We start from the raw sequence: 22,975 nt of genomic DNA, 5'->3' as shown, positions 1-22,975 counted from the left end.
GTAATTGACATTTTAAGTATATTTCTCACAATCTAGCTTAATCACTTTTTGATTAGATACACTTTTTTTTTGACCGAAACAAAGTTAACTATTATCATTAATCAACCAATGTTCAATACAAGAAAATCCTGTATTTCCTACAAAATTACCTAGGACACGTTTACCGAGGAATTACCGACGAAATTTTCGTAGGAACGCATCTGTCAGTCAAAGAGTGTGAATGGCTGGATTTACCTAGGAAATATTTTGTAGGAAAGCAGCGGACTCACATGGAGAATAACATTTAAAAAATGGTATGTGGCAACTTGTGAATGGCTGGATTTACCTAGGAAATATTTTGTAGGAAAGCGGCGGACCCACAAGGACATTAACGTTTAAAAAATTGTACATGGCAACTTGTGAATGGGTGGATTTACCTAGGAAATGTTTCGTAGGAAAGCAGCGGACCCACATGCAAAATAACGTTTAAAAAGTGTACGTTGAAGAGATCCGTTGTTGTTACCGTTGGTAGCATGTGTATATATATGTGCTTCTGCATTCTACTGGGTACCAATTCCCAACTATTTTCCTTACCATTTTCTTCACTTAATTCTCAATCAAATTTTCTTAATATCACTCAAATTTTATTCTTCATTATTTACACTATTTTTCATCATTTTACTATCATTGTTGAAGTTTCTAGCACAGGTTATTATTGTTATTTTTTATAATTGATTTCAATTTTATGTGTTTGAATCTATATATTTTTAATATAGTTATTAAAATAAGTTACGTTTTTTTTTATAGTTTTGTTGGTTCCGATCGATTTTGAGGTTGGTGGTGTTGTTTGTTGCTGTTGATTTTGCTGCCTCCAATTAATTCGTCGACTTATTATGAGGTTGGTATATTTCTAACTTAGTTTAAATAATTGGTACAATGGTATGATATTAGTAATAAATATTAGTTATTAGAAAAATAGTTAGTAAACTTATATTGTAAATAAAAATGTTATTGGGCTTTTTGTATAAAAAAAAAAAATGTTAGTTGGATTAACTTCATCAAAAAAATATTTAGTGGGATTAAATTTAAATTTCAACTTATTAGTGTTTCTTTCAAAACAAAAAAAAAAACTTATTAGTGTTAGAGAGTATAATAAAAAAGGTGTTATCTTGTAGAAAAACTTGTAGTTTAATTAGTTAAAATAGTTATTAGAAAAATAGAAAAATAAATATTAGTTCTTAGAAATAAATATTAGTTATTACAAAAATAGTTAGTAAAATTATATTGTAATAAAATTATATTGTTAATTTATTTATTAAAATATGTTGCATTATTTTTTGTAGTCGGATTAACTTCATCAAAAAAATATTTAGTGGGATTAAATTAAATTTCAAATTAGTGTTTCTTTAAAAAAAAAAACTTATTAGTGTTAGAGAGTATAATAAAAAAGTGTTATCTTGTAGAAAAACTTGTAGTTTAATTAGTTAAAATAGTTATTAGAAAAATAGAAAAATTAATATTAGTTATTATATATAAATATTAGTTATTAGAAAAATAGTTAGTAAAATTCTATTGTAATAAAATTATATTGTTAATTTAGTTATTAAAATATGTTGCATTATTTTTTGTAGTTTTCTTGCTTTGGATCCATTTTGAGGTTGGTGTTGTTGCTGGCTGGTTGTTGCTTTTTTTTTTTTGCATCCACTTGTTCATTGGCTTGTTATTTGAGGTTAGTATCTTTTATTTATTTAAAATTAACTCAATGGATTAGTAATAAAAATATTAGTTATTAGAAACATAGTTAGTAAAATTACATTGTAGTAAATATGTTATTTAGATAAAATTTGTTTTACTTAAAAAAAATGTAGTTAGTAAAAATGTTAACGTAGTTCTTTAAAAAAAAAAGGTTAAGTTAGTAAAGAAATATGTATAATAAAGTTTGTTAGAAAAATAATGTAAATTAGTAAAAAAATTATGAAGTTAATTAATATGACATATGTGAATTATTTTGTGGGAATTAGTATTGGTGTCCGCGCTTAACATTTATTTGTGGTTCGTAAGTTGTATATGCGCGCAATTTATTTCATACTAATTTTAGAAAATGTGATATAGATTACAAAATGTTATATATTTTAGTCATAAAATATAAAATATTATATAATTTTTATGCGATACCATGTTTATTTTGTACAAATTTCTAAATATTTAGGTGATTAGAAAAAAATTGTTATTTATATTAGAAAAATATTTACGTATAAAAAATGGAACTAATTTGAGTCAACTGCAGTGACGCGAAAAATGGACCAACATATTTTCCATCGTAGTTGGATGTACGATAGAAAATATCCGGGGAAAAGGAAACTTAAGGCGGCTTTTGTGGATGGAGTTCGTGATTTTGTTGCTTACGCCATGGCGCAAGATGCCTTTCAATTGGAGGGAGGGATAAGATGTCCGTGTGTTAAATGTATGTGTAGGTTGATTCGAAGCCCAAAAGATGTTCTAAACCATTTAAAGGACCTTGGGTTTATGGAGAATTATTATGTGTGGATTTATCACGGTGAACAAGAGCCGACAAATAATACCGAGTCTGATGTTAATATGCACGCTTCAAGCAGTGAGGCGCGTATGGAGTTTGAAAACTTTGGCGTGATGGAAGATATGGTCGGTGATGCTCTTGGGGTGAACCTGTCTTACAACGAGGGTGGTGAAGAGGAAACAATCCCGAATGAGAAAGCGTTGAAGTTTTACAAGATGATGCAAGAAGTAAACAAGCCGTTGTTTGAAGGGTCGTCTGATTCTAAGCTATCCATGAGTGTGAGGCTTTTAGCTGCCGCGTCAGATTGGAGTGTAGCCGAAGAAGGCTCAGAGTGTTATACAAATATCATGAGGGACGCAACTCCTGTAAAGGACAATTTGCCCTTGAGTTATTATGAGGCTCAAAAGTTGGTGGAGAAGTTGGGATTGGAAGTTAAAACTATTGATTGTTGCGTTAATGGGTGCATGTTATTTTACGACAACGAATTTGGTAAAAATGATGAGGCGTTGGTGGCGTGTAAATTTTGCAATGCACCGAGGTATGAAGTATGTGATGATGCCGGTTCTCAGAAGAAGAAACAAGTCTCAGTCAAGTCAATGTTTTATCTGCCAATAATACCAAGATTGCAGAGATTATTTGCATCAACTCACACGGCCGATAAAATGACGTGGCATTATTACAATAAAACTAATTCAGGTGTGATGCGACATCCTTGTGACGGAGTGGCATGGAAGCACTTTGATCAAGTACATCAAGATTTTGCAGAAGATCCACGTAATGTGGGGCTTGGATTATGCTCTGATGGATTTATTCCGTATATCCAAGCATCAGCAACGCCTTATACTTGTTGGCCAATTCTTCTTACCCCATATAATCTTCCTCCTGAGATGTGCATGTCAAAGCCTTATTTGTTTTTGAGTTGTATTGTACCAGGACCTACGAGCCCCTTAGATGGTATAGATGTGTATCTACAACCCTTAATTGATGATTTGAATAGATTGTGGAACGGTGTATCGACATATGATATTGCAAGGAAGAAGAATTTTAGAATGAGGGCAGCTTTGATGTGGACTATTAACGACTTTCCTGCATATGGAATGTTGTCTGGATGGTCGACTCATGGCAGATTGGCTTGTCCACATTGCATGGAACGCACAAAGGCCATATGGTTGCATCACGGAAGAAAGCATTCGTGGTTTGACTGTCATCGTCCGTTTTTACCAGCGACACATGAATTTCGTAAGAAGAGGAATTTGTTTACTAAAGGAAAAACAGAAAAAGGTGGTCCGCCTCCTAGGACAACATCAGAGGAAGTATACCGCAGAGTCAATGAACTAGGACTTTTAAAATTCACAGATGTTGGCAAAAGAGTCAGACACCCAGAATACGGTGAAAAGCACCATTGGACAAAAAGAAGTATCTTCTGGGATCTCCCTTACTGGAAAGATAATTTACTAAGACATAATCTTGATGTGATGCACATTGAAAAGAAATTTTGTGACAATATAATTCACACGGTGATGAATGTCTCTGGTAAAACAAAAGATAATGAGAAGGCTAGAATGGACTTGCCATTCCATTGTAACAGACCAGAAATGGAGCTACAACTTCTTCCAAATGGAAAATATCTAAAACCCAAGGCTATTTATAGTCTTACTGCTGATGAAGCAAAATCTGTTTGTCAATGGTTGAAAGAATTGAGGATGCCAGACGGATATTGTTCTAACTTGTCGAGGTGTGCCGACGTCAACTCAGGAAGACTGCATAGAATGAAAAGTCATGATTCCCACGTTTTCCTGGAACGCTTACTACCAATTGCGTTTAGTTCATTGCCAAACAATGTTCTAAAACCATTGGCTGAAATTAGCCAATTTTTTAAAGACTTGTGTGCTTCAACCTTGAGGATGGATGAACTTGTTAAAATGGATCAAAATATGCCTATCACTCTTTGTAAATTGGAGCAAGTTTTCCCCCCGGGTTTCTTTGATTCTATGGAACATCTTCCTGTGCATCTCGCATACGAAGCTTGGCTCGGTGGACCTGTCCAATATAGGTGGATGTATCCTTTTGAAAGGTTCATGGGTTATGTGTTATACCCTAATTTTGGACCTAAAAATACTTGTTCAATTCTCCTTTCCTTGCATTATAAGTCATTTGATATGTCTCTGATCAATTGCATCTTTCTCTGCATTTTATTTCAATATTACTTGCAAAATTTACATAGAAGGGTATTTTAGTCATTTCCTGCATTCAATTCATTTTTATCCATGAAAATTGTCTGAGTCTTTTAAATTGGTTTGTATAAATTCTTGTTTCAATCTCATGTCAAAATTCATTTCAGAAAATATCAGTTAAGTCATTTTTTAGTCAGTATAGCCCCTAGGGGCATTTTAGTCATTTCCTGTGTTAAAATTTCTTTCAATCTTTTAAAAATTTGTTTAAGTCCTTTCAAATAGTGTGAATAAGTCTTCATTTCAATTCTATGTTAAAATCCATTTTAAAAATTGCACTTGGAGTCATCTTGAGTCAGTTTTGCCCCTAGGGGCATTTTAGTCTTTTCATGTGTTAAAGTCCTGTTTAAATTCTAAAAATTGTCCCTGAGTCTTGTATAAGTTCTTGCTTTAATTTCCTGTCAAAAAATCCATTTTAAAATTTCATCTGAGTCATTTTTAGTCGTTTTAAGCCCCTAGGGGCATTTTGGTCATTTCACATAAAATTGCTGATTCATTTTAATCTGCTTTGTTTTTAATCGTTTCGCTTTACGTTAATTTTCAATTTATTTTTTCAATTCAATTTTAGTTTTAATTTTCATTTTGGTCCTTGTACTTTTGTTATTTGCATTTTAATCCCTTTTTAAGTTTGTTAGAGTCCAAATGCCACGTGTCCAAATGTTATTGGTCCTTAAGAGTTTGTTACTACTTAGTCCATGTGGCATTTCCTCATTGGTCCAAGCATCCCTTTCATCACCTATATAAGTCAAACTTGTGGTCAAAGTTATTCATTCAATCATTTTACACAAAAAAATCATAAAAAATCCCATTTTCTTTCCCTCTTTTATTTCCATCACGTGGCTTTTTTTTCCCCACCATAACCAACTTTTAACCACTTCCCTCCACCACTTCCACCACCATAACTAACTCCTCTAACCTCCTTTAACCACCCTAACCAACCTAAACAACCACTTTCCCCACCCTAACTAACCTAAACCACCACTCAAACTACCTCCAACCACCACAAACCTTCTCCAAACCGCCATCAACACTCCTTCACCGCCATCATCAACACTCCTTCACCGCCATCATCAACTCACTCCCTCTCGTCACATTCTCGTCCGTCTCCCGTCGTTCCTTCGCCGTCACCGCCGCTGACTGCGCCGTATGTTCATCAAAGTTCCATAAAAATCCAAACACATTCTTCTCCCTCCAAATTCTTCATTTAGTAAGTCTTAGGCTTAATATTTTCTTTCAAAATAGCATTTAAAAATAAAGCGCGCGCGTAGAAATTAAAGACGGTTCCTATAGGATACTATAGTCGTTATGGGTGCCTAACACCTTCCCGTAGCGAAAACAACCCCCGGACCTCGATTCTCAAGGGATTTTGCTTACTTTTTCCCTTCCCAAGAAAAAATAAGATATCACCGGTTAAAAGGTTCAAACGTAATCAATGTTTGACACCCGAAAACCAAGATAAAACATTATGCAAAGCGAATGGTGAGAAATAAAGCAAGGGTTGAGGGATCAATAGTTGCAGCTTACGTCCGTCGGGAAACAAACTATTTCATCTCTCATTACTTCAACCCGTTGATGTTGACTCCAAGAAATACACGAAATGAAGTTATTGTTGAAAGTGAAGGGTTTCAGTCTGCCTTATCAGTTTTTCGTCACCAAGGACGTCCTTGTCATCCAGGAAAATATTACTGGATGAACGACGCAGAGTTGCAGTCAGTGACAATTCATGTGATGATTAATTGCAGCGAAGTTGGACCATACATTGAGATATTTCAAGGATTAAATATCGGTAACATATATACAAGTTTTCAAGGATGGTTTAAGCATCAATTGTTAAATTCTCATCCGACTACACAGATATATCATTTGAGAGGATTAGCCGAAGGTCCGGGAAGAAAAGTCAAACAATGGGACACTTACTTTGTCAATGGGTTTAAATTTCATACTCAATCGCGGTCAGTGGGCAAAAAAACAATTAACAGTGGTGTTTACGTCAAAGGAATCAGTGATGGAGGTGAAGATGACTTCTACGGTGTGATCAAACACATATTTGAAGTAACTTACCTATATGTAGATGAACCTAACAAAGTTGTATTGTTTTATTGTGACTGGTTTGACCCTGCAAATGGGATGAAAATTGATCCAAAGCATAAAACTGTTGATGTACGAATGAACAGGATGTATAATGCATTTGACCCTTTCATTTTGGCAAGTAAAGTTAGTCAAGTGTATTATGTACCCTATCCTTCTCATCACCGGCGCAAACGTGGATGGTGTGCTGCTATCAAGTGTAAACCAAGAGGTCAATTTGAGACAGAAGTTCCAGATAAAGAAATACCTTACCAAGATGATGAAATATCACATGTTCCAGATGTGATTGAAGTCGATCCTGTTACAAATTTGGTTGATAGAGATGTTGACGGTCAGCAACTTGATGCTGATATGTTAGCTCAAATGTTACTTATTGACACTGATAGTGGGGAGGAGTCAAGCAACTCTAGAGACAATGGGGAAGATGCAAATAACGCTGACAACAATGTGGATGATTTTTATTATGATGATGATGAATAACCCTTGATAAAACACATGTTGCCTTTAATGTTATTATTTTATCATAATAATAAAACATTTATGTTCAATGTAATGATTTTATCATATTAGTTATATATATTTAACTTCTTATATCATTTATCTATCTATCTATCTAATATATTAAAAAAATTAAATTATATTTTATAAAGAAATTAAATTATTTATAAGATATTGTAGAAAGTAAAATTATATCCCGTCAATTTCACTCTCCCTCCAGGATTTTCACACTCCCTGTAACAGCCCGATTTTCGCTAGACTTAATTTTAATTGTTTTTAATATGTGTTATATGTGCTCATATGTGATTAATTGTTTCTGTGTGTATTTTTGGTTGGGATTATTAGAATTCGGTGTAAGAAGGGTAATAATTAGACAATTTACTAAGTTGAGTGAGTAGTAATATTTTTAATTAGTTGTGAGCCGATAAGTGATCGTTATTATTATTATTTTACCGTTAAGTGAGTAGACCTGTTGTGAGTGGACTATAGTATTTTATAGAAAGAAAGAATAAAATAATGGAAAGAAAGATTGGTGGAAAGAATAGAAAAGGAGAGGTAGGGAAAGAAAGAAATAATTGAAGAATAAGTGAGGAAAGAGAAGAGAAGAAACGTAGAAGAGAAAGAAGAGAAGAGAAAGGAAGAAAGAAAAGAAAAGAGGAAGAGAAGAGGGAGAAGCTTAAAGTTTTTGCTAGGATTATTGCTAATTGAGGTAAGGGGGTTAGATTTCAATCATAATCTCTTAGTTAATTTGATATATTGTGAATTGTGCTCTAAGTGTTTAAATTGAGCTATGTTGTTGTTAATTTGAAGTTGAATTCATGTTTAATTCATGTTGATTGTTCTTGTTATGAGATGTTGTTGTTGTTGATCATAATCTTTTGTTCTTCTTAAACCCATAAGTGTTTATTTTGGTTATATGAAACTTTGTGTTAATTTTTGCTCAATTTGATGAAAAAAAAATGTTGTTGTGGTTGTTTAATGATGATGAGATCATGATTTTATGATGTAGTTGTTGTTGTGTTTAAGTTTAGTGATTTTAGAGTGATTATTATGTGAAAAATGCATTGAAAAGCTGATTTTTGAGTTGCTGTGAATCCAAAATCGGGGCCCGAAGTGTCAAAATCGGCCACCGATTTTTGGGGTGATTTTCAAGTTTTGGTTCGACAAAAATCGGGCCCCGAATTGTCAAAATCGGGCCCCGAACTCCTGTCAGGCAAATCTGGAAAAATTCACATTTTTCACCCTTTTTCGTTTTGAATTGGCTTTCGGTGTAAACATGAAAGTTGTAGATAATTTTGTTAGCTTTCCAATGGCTTTGGTTTGGATTGAAAATGATGTATGTATTTTGAGTTATGATGAAAATACTCTACGTGGGTCTTAGTAAAACTTTATGAAAATTCAGCTTAACTATTTCTAAGCTAAACCAAAACTTATGGATTGTTTCCAAACCTCAAAACTAGAAGTACTAGGAGTTTATTTAAAGGTTTAAGAGTATTTAACCTATGTATTGTTGAAAGTGATATTTATCCTATTATGATGCACTTTCTCCTTTATATGAATTGTGAGGACTCTTGTTTGGATTGTGATTTGTTGATTGTGTGGATGTAAATACTTGATAATGCAATTGTTGTTGAGTTGATTAATGTAAAAGGAGGTGTACTTTACATTGTTCTTGGTGGATGCTTAGGTTGAAGGTTTTGCATTATTAGGTCTTTGCTTGTATGTCCATGCATCATAATCATATTGAGTCATATGAGAAATGTAAAAGGAGGTGTACTTTTACATAGTTGAATTGTAAGAGGAGGTGTACTCTTACATAAGATGTTCTGTTGGCATCTTGTTGTTGATGATATGGTACCACATGCATATATGTGTCGAGTATAGGCGCATATCATATGGGCATGAGTCTTAATTGTTGCATTTAAGTGATGATTGTCGGTGATAAGTGTGTTTGATGAATACCCACTATGATAATTGGAATTGTTGTTTGAATGTTTATATGGAAGATAATTACTCATGTTAATTGAATTGATTCATTTATGTCAAACTGTTTATGTCGATTATGATTGATGTGAAGCTTACCCCCAGTGGTTTTGACCGCCTACCTATTTGTATGAATGGGTAGACGAAGTGCAGGAGTAATTTGCTTGGTGAGTGCTTGGATAGCGGAAGCTGTCTCCGTTATCGTTTTATGTTGAGTCCTAGAGTAGGCTCTGATCTAGGATGTCTGTCTGTATAATTAAACTAAGTTGTTTATTCTGGAATTATTTATGTTATGAATATTTTACCCACTTGTCGAGTTTTGGAGATTTCAATTATGACCTGTATACTATGGTGATGTATGAATAATATCCGCTGCGACTGTCGAAGATGTTTTATAAAAGTGTGTTGTGTGAATTGTTGTTGAAGACGTAGCGTCTATTTTTTTTTAATGAATATTTTATTCGCGTGTTTTATCGCTTTAATAGAAGTTGGGCGTTACAAGTTGGTATCAGAGCCGTGGTCAGTCTTGTCCGGACTAGTATTCGTTGAATTTCCTGTTGGTATGCAAATGGTAGTGAGTTACCTTTGATACTTGTTTTGTTGTGCTGCTGTTCTTATCCGTTAATTTGGATTGTGTAGAAGTGAGATGGCTGGTGGTAGACATGATTCGGAGATTGCAGAGGCTTTGGCTGCAATGGCGCAGGTGTTGGCTCAGGCTAACGAGCAGGCAGCGGCTGGGCATCGTGATCCTGGAGAAGCTGAGGAGCGTAGGCTTGATCGTTTCTTACGAAACAGTCCGCCAACGTTCAAGGGTAGGTATGACCCGGAGGGAGCTCAGACATGGGTGCAAGGCATAGAGAGGATCTTCCGTGCTATGGTGACTGGTGAGGATCAGAAGGTCAGATTGGCTACTCATATGCTGGCTGAGGAGGCTGAGTATTGGTGGACAAATGCTAAGGGGAGACTTGAGGCTAGTGGAGAGGCTGTGAATTGGGCTAGATTCAAGAATGAGTTTTTGAGGAAGTATTTTCCTCAGGATTTGAGGACTAAGAAGGAAGTAGAATTCTTGAACTTGAAGCAAGAGAATCGTTCAGTGGCTGAGTATGCGGCTAAGTTTGAGGAGCTTTCTTGGTTTTGTCCATACATCAATGTTGATGATGCAATGGATTCTAAGTGTGTGAAGTTTGAGAGCGGTTTGAGGCCAGATATCTATCAGTATACGTGTATTCAAGAGATTCGAGACTTTGATACCTTGGTGCATAAGTGTCGTATGTTTGATGAAGCTGGAAGAACCAGAGCTAACCATTACAAGGCACAACATGATAGGAAAGGAAATAGTCATGGATTTGGAAAACCATACAACAATGATAAAGGAAAGAAGAAAGAAACTGGTGGAGGCTCTAAGTCAAATGTGGCTGATGTCAGGTGCTTTAAGTGTGGCACGTTGGGTCATTATGCTAATGATTGCAAGAAGGGTGATAGCTGCTACAAGTGTGGGCAGAAGGGTCACAAGGCGATTGAATGCAAGAGAGATATTACTTGTTTCAAATGTGGTGAAGCAGGTCATATTAGTACTAGGTGTACCAATCCGAAGAAGGTGGCAGGTAAGGTGTTTGCATTGAATGCAGAGGAGGTGGAACAGCCAGATAATCTCATCCGAGGTATATGTTTTATCAATCGTACTTCATTGATTGCAATTATTGATACTGGTGCTACTCATTCTTTTATCTCGGTTAGTTGCGTTGAGCGTTTGAATTTGGTTGTGACTCCGTTGTCGCGAGGGATGGTCATCGACACTCCAGCAAGTAGCTCGGTGACTACTTCCTTGGTGTGTGCTAAGTGTCCTGTTACTTTTGGTAATATTGATTTTGAGTTGGATCTTGTGTGTCTTCCGTTGAAGCATGTAGACGTAATTTTTGGTATGGATTGGATGTTATCTTTTGGTGTTAACATTAATTGTTTGACCAAGAGTATAACGTTTTCTAAGCCGGTAGCCGAGGTAGGTGAGAAGTTCTTAACCGCAGATCAAGTGAAGAAATCTTTGGACGGTGAAGCTTGTGTGTATATGATGTTTGCTTCCTTGAAGGAAAGTGGTGAGAAAGAAGTTGACGATCTTCCGGTAGTGCAAGAGTTCCCAGAAGTTTTTCCAGACGACATTACCGAATTACCGCCGGAGAGGGAAGTTGAGTTTGCAAATGATTTGGTACCAGGAACGAGTCCTATTTCGATTGCGCCATATCGGATGTCTGCATCAGAGTTGGGTGAGTTAAAGAAGCAGTTAGAAGAGTTGCTTGAGAAGCAGTTTATCAGGCCAAGTGTTTCTCCGTGGGGTGCTCCAGTGTTGTTGGTTAAGAAGAAGGATGGAAGCATGAGGTTGTGTGTGGATTATCGGCAGTTGAACAAGGTGATGATTAAGAATCGGTATCCGCTTCCGAGGATTGATAATTTGATGGATCAGTTAGTTGGTGCGGAGGTGTTCAGCAAAATTGATTTGAGGTCAGGATATCATCAGATTAGAGTAAAGGCGGAAGATATATCCAAAACTGCGTTCCGAACAAGGTATGGACACTATGAGTATTCTGTGATGCCATTTGGAGTATCCAATGCGCCAGGTGTCTTCATGGGATATATGAATAGAATATTTCATCCTTTTCTGGACCGTTTCGTGGTGGTGTTTATAGATGATATTTTGGTGTATTCGAAGTCTGAGGAGGAGCATGCTGAGCATTTAAGGATTGTGTTGGGTATCTTGAAAGAAAAGAAGTTGTTTGCTAAGTTGTCAAAGTGTGAGTTTTGGTTGCGGGAAGTGAGTTTCCTTGGTCATATGATTTCGAAGGGTGGTATTGCGGTGGATCCATCAAAGGTTGATGCAGTGTTGCAGTGGGAATCGCCAAAGTCAGTCTTTGAGGTTAGAAGCTTTCTGGGGTTAGCAGGTTATTATCGGAGGTTTATTGAGGGATTCTCAAAGTTGGCATTGCCAATGACGTAGTTGACTCGGAAAGGACAAGCTTATGTTTGGGATGCTAAGTGTGAGGAGAGTTTCCAAGAGTTGAAAAAGAGGTTGACTTCAGCCCCAGTGTTGATTTTACCAAACCCAAAGGAATCATTTGTTGTGTATTGTGATGCTTCTAAGATGGGTCTTGGTGGCGTGCTTATGCAGAATCGTCAGGTTGTGGCTTATGCATCAAGGCAGTTGAAAGTGCATGAGAAGAATTATCCGACTCATGATTTAGAATTGGCGGCAGTTGTGTATGTGTTGAAGATTTGGAGGCATTATCTGTATGGTTCTAAATTCGAAGTGTTCAGTGACCACAAGAGTTTGAAGTACTTATTTGATCAGAAAGAATTGAATATGAGGCAAAGAAGATGGATGGAGTATCTTAAGGATTTCGATTTTCAGTTAAGTTATCATCCTGGAAAGGCGAATGTGGTAGCAGATGCTTTGAGTAGGAAGTCGTTGCATATGTCTGCTTTGATGATCAAAGAGTTGGAATTGATCGAACAATTTCGAGATTTGAGTTTGGTTAGTGAGTTGACGCCGGATGGTGTGAGATTAGGAATGTTGAAGCTGACGAGTAATATTGTGGAAGAGATTAAGAACGGTCAGAAGGAAGATTTGGAACTTGTAGAACGAGTGGTGTTGGTTAATCAAGGTAAGGGTGGAGACTTCAGATTGGGTGAGAACAACGTTTTGATGTTTCGTGACCGTGTTTGTGTACCAGATGTTCTTGAGCTTAAGAAAAGTATTTTGGAAGAAGGTCACAGGAGTAGTTTAAGTATTCATCCAGGAGCGACTAAGATGTATCAGGATTTGAAGAGGTTGTTTTGGTGGCCTGGAATGAAGAAGGAGATAGCGGAATTTGTTTATGCCTGTTTGGTTTGTCAGAAGTCTAAGATTGAACATCAGAAACCGTCGGGTTTGATGCAACCGGTATTTGTTCCAGAGTGGAAGTGGGATAGTATCTCTATGGATTTTGTTGGAGCGCTGCCGAAGACTGTTAAGGGTTTTGATTCGATTTGGGTGATTGTTGATCGGTTGACGAAGTCGGCACATTTTGTTCCTATCAAGACAGGTATGTCTGTCGCAAAGTTGGCTGAGATCTACATTGAGCAGATTGTTAGATTGCATGGTATACCTTCTAGTATTGTGTCGGATCGGGATCCGAGGTTTACTTCTAAGTTCTGGGAGAGATTGCAGGCAGCTTTGGGAACTAAGTTAAGATTGAGTTCTGCTTATCATCCTCAGACGGATGGGCAAACAGAGAGAACTATTCAGAGTTTGGAAGATTTGTTGAGAGCTTGTGTGTTGGAACAAGGTGTCAGTTGGGTTGAATGTTTACCGTTGATTGAGTTTACTTACAACAACAGTTTTCATTCGAGTATTGGTATGGCACCGTTTGAGGCTTTGTATGGTCGAAGGTGTAGAACTCCGTTATGTTGGTATGAGTCAGGCGAAAGTGCTTTGTTAGGACCGGAGGTTGTGCGAGAGGCTACAGAAAAGGTTAAGATGATTCAAGAGAAGATGAAAGCATCTCAGAGTAGGCAGAAGAGTTATCATGATAAGAGAAGGAAGGACATTGAGTTTCAGGTTGGTGATCATGTGTTTTTGAGAGTGAATCCTGTAACTGGTGTTGGACGTGCCTTGAAGTGTCGGAAGTTGACACCTCGTTTTGTAGGACCATTTGAAATTATTGAAAAGATTGGGGTTGTAGCGTATCGGATTGCGTTACCACCGTCTTTGTCGAATCTTCATGATGTGTTTCATGTGTCTCAGTTGCGGAAGTATGTGTATGATGCTTCTCATGTGATTCAAGTGGATGATTTGGAAATAAGAAATAATTTGACCGTTGAGACTTGGCCAGTTAGAATTGAGGATCGAGAAGTGAACCGTTTGCGTGGCAAGGAGATTGTTTTAGTTAAAGTGATTTGGGTTGGACCAACTGGTGAGAGTGCCACTTGGGAATCGGAGAGTAGGATGAAGGTTTCGTACCCGGAGTTGTTTCCTTCAGGTAATTTTCGAGGGCGAAAATTCTTTTTAGTGGGGGAGAGTTGTAACAGCCCGATTTTCGCTAGACTTAATTTTAATTGTTTTTAATATGTGTTATATGTGCTCATATGTGATTAATTGTTTCTGTGTGTATTTTTGGTTGGGATTATTAGAATTCGGTGTAAGAAGGGTAATAATTAGACAATTTACTAAGTTGAGTGAGTAGTAATATTTTTAATTAGTTGTGAGCCGATAAGTGATCGTTATTATTATTATTTTACCGTTAAGTGAGTAGACCTGTTGTGAGTGGACTATAGTATTTTATAGAAAGAAAGAATAAAATAATGGAAAGAAAGATTGGTGGAAAGAATAGAAAAGGAGAGGTAGGGAAAGAAAGAAATAATTGAAGAATAAGTGAGGAAAGAGAAGAGAAGAAACGTAGAAGAGAAAGAAGAGAAGAGAAAGGAAGAAAGAAAAGAAAAGAGGAAGAGAAGAGGGAGAAGCTTAAAGTTTTTGCTAGGATTATTGCTAATTGAGGTAAGGGGGTTAGATTTCAATCATAATCTCTTAGTTAATTTGATATATTGTGAATTGTGCTCTAAGTGTTTAAATTGAGCTATGTTGTTGTTAATTTGAAGTTGAATTCATGTTTAATTCATGTTGATTGTTCTTGTTATGAGATGTTGTTGTTGTTGATCATAATCTTTTGTTCTTCTTAAACCCATAAGTGTTTATTTTGGTTATATGAAACTTTGTGTTAATTTTTGCTCAATTTGATGAAAAAAAAAATGTTGTTGTGGTTGTTTAATGATGATGAGATCATGATTTTATGATGTAGTTGTTGTTGTGTTTAAGTTTAGTGATTTCAGAGTGATTATTATGTGAAAAATGCATTGAAAAGCTGATTTTTGAGTTGCTGTGAATCCAAAATCGGGGCCCGAAGTGTCAAAATCGGCCACCGATTTTTGGGGTGATTTTCAAGTTTTGGTTCGACAAAAATCGGGCCCCGAATTGTCAAAATCGGGCCCCGAACTCCTGTCAGGCAAATCTGGAAAAATTCACATTTTTCACCCTTTTTCGTTTTGAATTGGCTTTCGGTGTAAACATGAAAGTTGTAGATAATTTTGTTAGCTTTCCAATGGCTTTGGTTTGGATTGAAAATGATGTATGTATTTTGAGTTATGATGAAAATACTCTACGTGGGTCTTAGTAAAACTTTATGAAAATTCAGCTTAACTATTTCTAAGCTAAACCAAAACTTATGGATTGTTTCCAAACCTCAAAACTAGAAGTACTAGGAGTTTATTTAAAGGTTTAAGAGTATTTAACCTATGTATTGTTGAAAGTGATATTTATCCTATTATGATGCACTTTCTCCTTTATATGAATTGTGAGGACTCTTGTTTGGATTTTGATTTGTTGATTGTGTGGATGTAAATACTTGATAATGCAATTGTTGTTGAGTTGATTAATGTAAAAGGAGGTGTACTTTACATTGTTCTTGGTGGATGCTTAGGTTGAAGGTTTTGCATTATTAGGTCTTTGCTTGTATGTCCATGCATCATAATCATATTGAGTCATATGAGAAATGTAAAAGGAGGTGTACTTTTACATAGTTGAATTGTAAGAGGAGGTGTACTCTTACATAAGATGTTCTGTTGGCATCTTGTTGTTGATGATATGGTACCACATGCATATATGTGTCGAGTATAGGCGCATATCATATGGGCATGAGTCTTAATTGTTGCATTTAAGTGATGATTGTCGGTGATAAGTGTGTTTGATGAATACCCACTATGATAATTGGAATTGTTGTTTGAATGTTTATATGGAAGATAATTACTCATGTTAATTGAATTGATTCATTTATGTCAAACTGTTTATGTCGATTATGATTGATGTGAAGCTTACCCCCAGTGGTTTTGACCGCCTACCTATTTGTATGAATGGGTAGACGAAGTGCAGGAGTAATTTGCTTGGTGAGTGCTTGGATAGCGGAAGCTGTCTCCGTTATCGTTTTATGTTGAGTCCTAGAGTAGGCTCTGATCTAGGATGTCTGTCTGTATAATTAAACTAAGTTGTTTATTCTGGAATTATTTATGTTATGAATATTTTACCCACTTGTCGAGTTTTGGAGATTTCAATTATGACCTGTATACTATGGTGATGTATGAATAATATCCGCTGCGACTGTCGAAGATGTTTTATAAAAGTGTGTTGTGTGAATTGTTGTTGAAGACGTAGCGTCTATTTTTTTTAATGAATATTTTATTCGCGTGTTTTATCGCTTTAATAGAAGTAGGGCGTTACACTCCCCCTCTTTTCCAATTCCAATTTCACTCTCCCTCCACACCTCCAAAACACTTAATCCCTCAATCTCACTTTCCCCCCAAATCAAAAACCTAAGTCTCCAACTCCAAAACCTAATCGATTTTCCTCTTCTTCACCGTTCCTCTCCTTCTTTCCTCTTCTTCATCGTTCCTCTTCTTCACCGTTCCTCTTCTTCTTTCACTGTTCCTCTTCCGTGGCTGACCGAACCAAAGCAATCGAACCATTCCTCTTCTTCACCGTTCCTCATTCCTTCACTCAATCGATTTTGCTTCAAATCTCCTTTCCCATCTCAAGGTACACTCTAACCCTAATTTTTTTCTTACCCTAATGTTGTTTTTTTATTTGATTTTTGATATAATTAGTTAATTTGTAACCTAAGCTATTCCTGTTCGTCCTTGCTGGTGGCAGCTTGTTCGGTGCAACAATCTATTTCAGCAATCTATTGAAACCCTGAGGGCTAGAGAAGATATCAAAGAGCTTCTTAGGACTAAGTTCTCTCATCCTCTTACGGTAATTAATTTCCTGCTGCCTTTTTGAATGAATGAAATATATGTTCGACAAAAAAAAAGCTTTTTATTTACATTTTTTGTTTCATAACTGCATTGTTTGTCTTGGTTTACTCTTTTATAAGGATTAGAACCATATTTTGTCGATTTTACAAGGATTATTACATGGATATTATTCATCGGAGGAATGAAACAATGAGATTTGATTCAGTGGAGGATGCTAGTCTCTCATATTAGTGTAAACCAATGTTTGAGTCCAACAAAAGAAAGATGTATGACTTTAATGTCAGACCATACCTCAAATAAAATAGCTTTGTATTCATCTTTAAGTACCAACTCAAATATTCAATGCTTCTGAAAATTTACTATGTATGAGATGCAACCTAATTCACTTTACATTTTCAAAAGGAAAAATCTCTACAATTGTGTTCAGATGTAACCTTTTGTTAGTGATATCATATCATATAATATCTCTCATCTTTAGTATCTTTCATCCTTTTGACTTTGCTATCATCTACTAAGCTGAAATGAAAACCAATATGCCACTGTCCATTTCATCATTCTCACATTCCATTTTTTTTCTCTTAACTAAATTTTCATGGGTTCACATCTAGCTTTGGAGCACAATTTGCAACAGATGCTGCAACAGTGAGGAAAATATTGTCCTGACCAATTATGTTAGCCAAATTTGATGTGTAAAGTTTGTCAGTCACTGCTGAACCAGGATTTGCAAGAACAAGCTGCTCAAACAAGTAACGCACTCTTGGTAAGAATTAACATATTAACTTGTCCTATCATATAGTATCATAATTTATATCATATAGTATATAAATGAACAAAGATTCTTCATATACATATATGGTAAATCTTAGCAGACATGATTAATTTTGTTACATGAACACTTCTTTTTTCAAGACTTCTATGTAATTCTTCAAAGGCATGAATGCCACTCGTATCGATGTCAGTAACGGCTGAACATATAATCACAATTTGTTAGTCTAAAACAAATTACTCAAGAAGTATGAGAGGCTAAAACAAATTAAGGGCAAAAATAAATATATACTAACATGACATTTCAACTATCAAAAATTGAATTCTTGTATATTGCAGCATGTCATTTACTGTTTTCTTTGTCTCTCTGGAATAATTTATAGGAGTAATTTTGTTTGAATGCAAAAATGAGACAAGCGTATTCACTTATATAGATAGAAATGTCTTTTATAAATTTTTAAATACTCTATCAAATGAATGTGATCAAGAAACTGCTGAGAAATTCACTATTTCAAATGAGTATGAAGTAATGTTTTTGTGTCCGATAGTGAAGAAGCCATAACTATGTTTGCAATTACAAGTTCTGACTCAATTATTATTTATTCAACATTGGCTTGTTTTGATTCTTTTACTATGTTTTGTTTTGTTTTGTTTTGTTTTGTTTTACAACTTTTATATCATTTTCGTTATACACAGAACTGAAGTAGGAACTAAGCTTTTAACTCACTGTTGTTTGCATCTATATTAAGACTATACATTTGAATGAGACAAAACTGAAGTAGGAACTATGCTTAAGCTTTTATCTAACTGTTATTTTGGCTTGGTCAAATCTGATATAGTTCTCTATGATTAAATCATTTATTTTACAGTTTGTATCAAAATGGATTAAGTTTTAGTTGTAGGCCTGCAACTTTGTTTTCCTTAAATTTAAGTGTTGGTTACTCTAAAACTATGATGTTATATAGCAGCTGGCATTTGTAGAGTCTTAGTCAATCACATCCATCATTGTTGAGTCTCAGATGCATGTTTAATTGTGGAATGATTGTTGTAGCTTTTGCTGGTGCATTTATTGTAGCTTTCTAGAGTCATTTTAGGAAAACAGACTCCAAAAGATCAGCACCTAATAACAACATGATCGCTGACTACTATACAAGCTTAATGAGAATTCAATGCTCCTTATGCTACAGATTTTATTAATTTTGACATCTATGATTGTATTCATGTATATTATAGAATGAGTTTGTTATGAAACAAGTTCATATATACGGAGTTTTAAAGCTTCTGTGTGTATGTTTTGTGAATAGAAGTGGAACCCAAAGGATTGTCTTTTGCGATAACTGGCTGTTGGGCTTTTACTGGTTTTGTAGTGTTTTGGCAGCTGGTTTTTTGATTTAGTTTTGCCTGTGGGAGCCTGTTGTGCATGCTGTTTTTTTCTGGTTTTTTGACAGTTCAGCCTGTTGCTTTATGCTGTTTGCGGCAGCAGGTAGTGCCTTGTGGTTTTGGCTCGGTTGCAACCTGTTGGCTGGGGTTTTTTCTTACTTCAAACTGATTCGTTTACTCTTTCTTCTGCTACCTCTATTAATTTTGTTTATTGTATAATTATGACAGGGATGTCTGGGCGAGACAAGGATAGGGGTAAGGCTCATGCTGTAGATCATGGGAAGCCGAAGAAAAAGAAGAATGGAAGAATAGATGTTTCCTCGGACCCTACCAGACAGTGGGTTCGGCCGACGGGGGTTACCTTCCGTAACATTGATGAACGGACAGGTACTCCTATTCGTACTGCTACTACTCCACCTCCTTACTCCACTCCATTCCCGACTATTCCTTCTGCACCATTCCCGCCTAATCCTCCCGCACCATTCCCGCCTAATCCTCCTGCCCCATTCCTGCCTAGTCTTCCCGCATCATTTCCAGCAGCTACTACTAGTCAGGCTACTACTAGCCAGCCCCGCATATATTCTAATCCTGGTTTTGCCATGCCTGGATTTACTATGCCATCCACACACTCGCCAAATTACAACACAACCCCATATAATGTCCGACAAGGCTTTAACACATCCATTCCATCACAATCATCAACGGAACTGATGCAAGATCTTATGCAAACTGGCAATTTCCTAGCCTTACTTGCTGATCAACGGCCTCAACAACAACAACAACAACAACAACAACAACAACAACAAAACAACCAAAATGAAGAGTTACCATCTGGGGGTGATCAACAACGACGACAACGGCGTCACATCATTGAAGACTGGGAGTATGTGGATAAACTTGTTGTGGTTACACCAACACCTGAAATGTAAGTAATATAAATTTAATTTGTTACCTATGTTTGACCTAATTCTTATTAGTTTTTTAAATGCATAATTTAATTAACAATTCAAATTTGTAGTTTGGAGCCATCTCACGGAGTATCACAACATATTAGAATGGCGATCCAGACGTTTTACCCTAAAGATAGGCGTTGGGCCGTATATACAGATCTTACTACCGATGACAGGAATGACCTTTTTAAATACTTTTCGGTAAATACTTTTCTCCTTAGTTCATAAATAAAAAAGAACCTCCAAGTTTTGATTAGTTAAATCAAATTTCTTCAATGAGCCATTGTTTATTGTTTTTAATCTTTAACTTTGATTGCAAAACATACAAATTGATTTTGAAATTGCTCTTCTGCAATGTGGTTTGTCATAATAATGATCTCCTTCATCCATAGCATGGAGCCTCAAGTAAATTCTTTTTGTTCAATCTTTAGTGTTGTAGGATAGCATGTATGATTTTGATGTCTTGAGTTTAGAGTTTGCTTGATTTTCTTTCTACTGTCTTTTGTATCTTGATCCATTAGCCAGCCAGATTGTTCCTTCCCTGATTGCTTAATTTCAGCTTTTCCTATAAGCGATCTTAGGGTTATGCTTCTCTTCACTCTTCTTTTACGATACGTTATCAAGAATTATTTTTGTAATTTTTGGATTATTGAATATAAACATCATTGGATAATTAAGATACAATTGGGCGTTTTGCAGCGAGCTAAGAAGTCTTGATGACTAGAATGGTTTGATACGAAAATGGGGAATGGCTCCAGATAGATAAATCATTTTTTTTATTGCAGGATTTTTGTAGATGGGAATCTCATCATCACACTCTTGTAGAGAGAAACTTTCATAGGGTAGCTGCAAGACGTTTATCAGATTTATTGTATGATGAACGGCAGGAATTGAAAAAACGTAAGGGCAATTATCGTACAGAATGGATCGGAGAAAAAAGTTGGGACTTATTGCTGATGTATTGGAATGAAGATCCACATTTTAAGAACCGGTCCAAAGCTAACAAGGCGAACAGAGCATCTATTGTAGGAGGACAGTTGCACGCACAAGGCTCTGTCAGTTCCGCTACCCATGCTAGAAATTTGGTAAAAAAATATATTTAACTATTAATATTTTTTATATATGTATATATTAATTTTGCCAAATGTTCTAATTGGTTAATATTTATGTGTACAATTAGCGAAATAGATTGGGTAGAGATCCTTATCCGGAAGAGATCCATGATGAGACTCATTTCAGTCAGAATCTTGGTCGGTATGTCGATGCTAGAGCTAGCAATACCCAGGTAAATTTTTAATAATTTTTTGTTCTCTGCTGTGTTCAAAGGATGTGTCGGTCATATGTATGCATTGTCAATTGGTGCCTTTCATTTTTATTTGATGCTTATAAATATCACATTGCTGCCAAGAAAATGTTGTCTTGTTCTGTTCTGTTTGCCAGCGTTTTTTGTTGGTTGGTGCCTTTCATTTTTGAGATTGAAGCTATCAGCACTTTTTGTTTGTGGCTTGCTTGCTGCTGCTGTGTCTGTGTTTTTTTCCTTCCCGGTTTTGACTTTATTGTTTATTACTTTTCTTTATAGGCAGCTTATCGCACAAATGCAGCGGAATTTTTGGAGGAGAATCTTGAGATTCCATCATATCCAGAAATTCCCTTCCCCATTAAACTTCAATTATGGGCAAAGGCTGCAGAAAAAGGAAGACCGGATGGAGGAAAAGGAAGAAAGGGTAGAATGTACGGCCTTGGGCCGTTAGCCGGCAATGTGATACATGGAGATTTGTTCTATGTTCCTCCTCCACCAGAGTCCTCATCTCGTTCTAGGGATCTGCCTCTTGAGATGCAAGCAATGATACAACGAATGAACCAGGAGTTGCAATCTCAAAAGGAGGCGTTGGCAAAGAAAGAAGAATCGGAGAATGAGTTAAGGGAATTGCTGGCCAAACAAGCAGATGAAATGAGAAAACTCAAAAGGATGGTTACGAAAAGGATGGGTGGCATGAAGAGTAGGAAAACATTGGAATCATCGTCGCCATCGAGTCAATCATCACCATCGGTTCAAGAAGACCGATCACATGACGACGATGACAACATTGATGATGATGATGAGGACGACGAGCGGGATGATGATCATAGCGAGTAATTTTTATTCTTGTTGTGTATTTTGGTGTTGTTTTTAGCAGGTTTTTTGGTTAGGGACTGGTTCGGGGCACTTTTGGGGTGTTTTAGGTTGTTTGCAGTGGTGATGTACCACTGTGAAAAAAAATTCTGGTTGCCTCACCACTGTCACAGATAATTTTAGTTGCTTTTATGTAATTATTATCAACAGATAATTTTAGTTGCACTCTAAACTCTGTTGCTCACAGTCTAGTAGGGCTGTCAAAAACTCATGGTGATAGAACCTGGTTGGGCTAGGGCATGTCCCATATCAGTTAAATCTTGTTTGTATTGCTGCTAGTTCAGCCTCTGTTTGTGTTTAATATAACAGGTTTCATGTCAAAAAAAATAAAAAAGGAAACAAATTCTCAAAAAATTTTGGTGTTTTTGAAATTTTGGTGCACTTTATTTATTTGTTTTTTTTTTAAATTTGATTTTTCTGAAATTTTGGTTTCATTTTCATTTCAAATTGAAAATTTGGATTTAATTATTTGTTTTTTTAAATATTAATGTTTCCTAGGAAAGTTTCGTCGGAAAGCGTGTGGCAGCCTGCAAAGTGCGTTCCTACCAAAATTTCGTCGGAA

The 22,975-nt window shown here is 36.0% G+C and overlaps 3 protein-coding genes across 5 annotated transcripts; all 3 read left to right on the top strand.

Annotated features, from left to right (window-relative positions):
- Positions 1–557: 557 nt before the first annotated feature.
- On the top strand, positions 558–7,425 carry LOC146907509 (uncharacterized). The gene is made up of 5 exons (XM_085727941.1): positions 558–687; positions 787–877; positions 1,611–1,708; positions 2,267–4,602; positions 6,202–7,425. Exons 4-5 carry the CDS (start codon positions 2,278–2,280, stop codon positions 7,312–7,314), a joined length of 3,438 nt encoding a protein of 1,145 aa, XP_085584067.1. The 5' UTR covers positions 558–687; positions 787–877; positions 1,611–1,708; positions 2,267–2,277; the 3' UTR covers positions 7,315–7,425.
- Positions 7,426–7,848: 423 nt separating this feature from the next.
- On the top strand, positions 7,849–16,539 carry LOC146907508 (uncharacterized). 2 transcript variants are annotated; one of them, XM_085727940.1, is made up of 3 exons: positions 7,849–8,041; positions 9,955–10,976; positions 16,257–16,539. In XM_085727940.1, the coding sequence occupies exons 2-3, from the start codon at positions 9,962–9,964 to the stop codon at positions 16,271–16,273; spliced, it is 1,032 nt and encodes a 343-aa protein (XP_085584066.1). In that variant the 5' UTR covers positions 7,849–8,041; positions 9,955–9,961; the 3' UTR covers positions 16,274–16,539. The 2 variants fall into 2 exon arrangements, with proteins under 2 accessions (XP_085584066.1, XP_085584065.1); XM_085727939.1 differs by having other exon boundaries at positions 7,910–8,041; positions 9,458–10,976.
- A 71-nt stretch (positions 16,540–16,610) lies between these two features.
- LOC146907507 (uncharacterized) lies at positions 16,611–22,691 on the top strand. Of its 2 annotated transcripts, none has more exons than XM_085727937.1 (8): positions 16,611–16,927; positions 17,042–17,143; positions 17,754–17,905; positions 19,519–20,215; positions 20,309–20,441; positions 21,026–21,325; positions 21,421–21,525; positions 21,820–22,691. In XM_085727937.1, exons 4-8 carry the CDS (start codon positions 19,521–19,523, stop codon positions 22,375–22,377), a joined length of 1,791 nt encoding a protein of 596 aa, XP_085584063.1. In that variant the 5' UTR covers positions 16,611–16,927; positions 17,042–17,143; positions 17,754–17,905; positions 19,519–19,520; the 3' UTR covers positions 22,378–22,691. The 2 variants fall into 2 exon arrangements, with proteins under 2 accessions (XP_085584063.1, XP_085584064.1); XM_085727938.1 differs by having other exon boundaries at positions 16,654–16,927; positions 17,013–17,143.
- The last annotated feature ends 284 nt before the right edge of the window (positions 22,692–22,975 follow it).

This window comes from Medicago sativa, chromosome 7 (genome assembly GCF_051527215.1).
Source record: "Medicago sativa cultivar Bolivia chromosome 7, Bolivia_mono, whole genome shotgun sequence".
In the NCBI taxonomy this organism is placed as follows: Eukaryota; Viridiplantae; Streptophyta; class Magnoliopsida; order Fabales; family Fabaceae; genus Medicago; species Medicago sativa.
Note: the sequence above shows the minus strand (reverse complement) of the source record. Positions and strands in the feature narration are given on the sequence as shown.

What these genes read in the sequence shown, in the direction of transcription:
- LOC146907509 (XM_085727941.1), top strand. Translation starts at nt 2,278, where the DNA reads ATGGACCAACATATTTTCCATCGTAGTTGGATGTACGATAGAAAATAT. An exon ending in TTGAAAGGTTCATGGGTTAT is followed by an intron (nt 4,603 to 6,201) that starts GTGTTATACCCT and finishes CCGAAAACCAAG; the next exon opens with ATAAAACATTATGCAAAGCG.
- LOC146907508 (XM_085727940.1), top strand. Translation starts at nt 9,962, where the DNA reads ATGGCTGGTGGTAGACATGATTCGGAGATTGCAGAGGCTTTGGCTGCA.
- LOC146907507 (XM_085727937.1), top strand. Translation starts at nt 19,521, where the DNA reads ATGTCTGGGCGAGACAAGGATAGGGGTAAGGCTCATGCTGTAGATCAT. An exon ending in CTACCCATGCTAGAAATTTG is followed by an intron (nt 21,326 to 21,420) that starts GTAAAAAAATAT and finishes GTGTACAATTAG; the next exon opens with CGAAATAGATTGGGTAGAGA. An exon ending in CTAGAGCTAGCAATACCCAG is followed by an intron (nt 21,526 to 21,819) that starts GTAAATTTTTAA and finishes TTTTCTTTATAG; the next exon opens with GCAGCTTATCGCACAAATGC.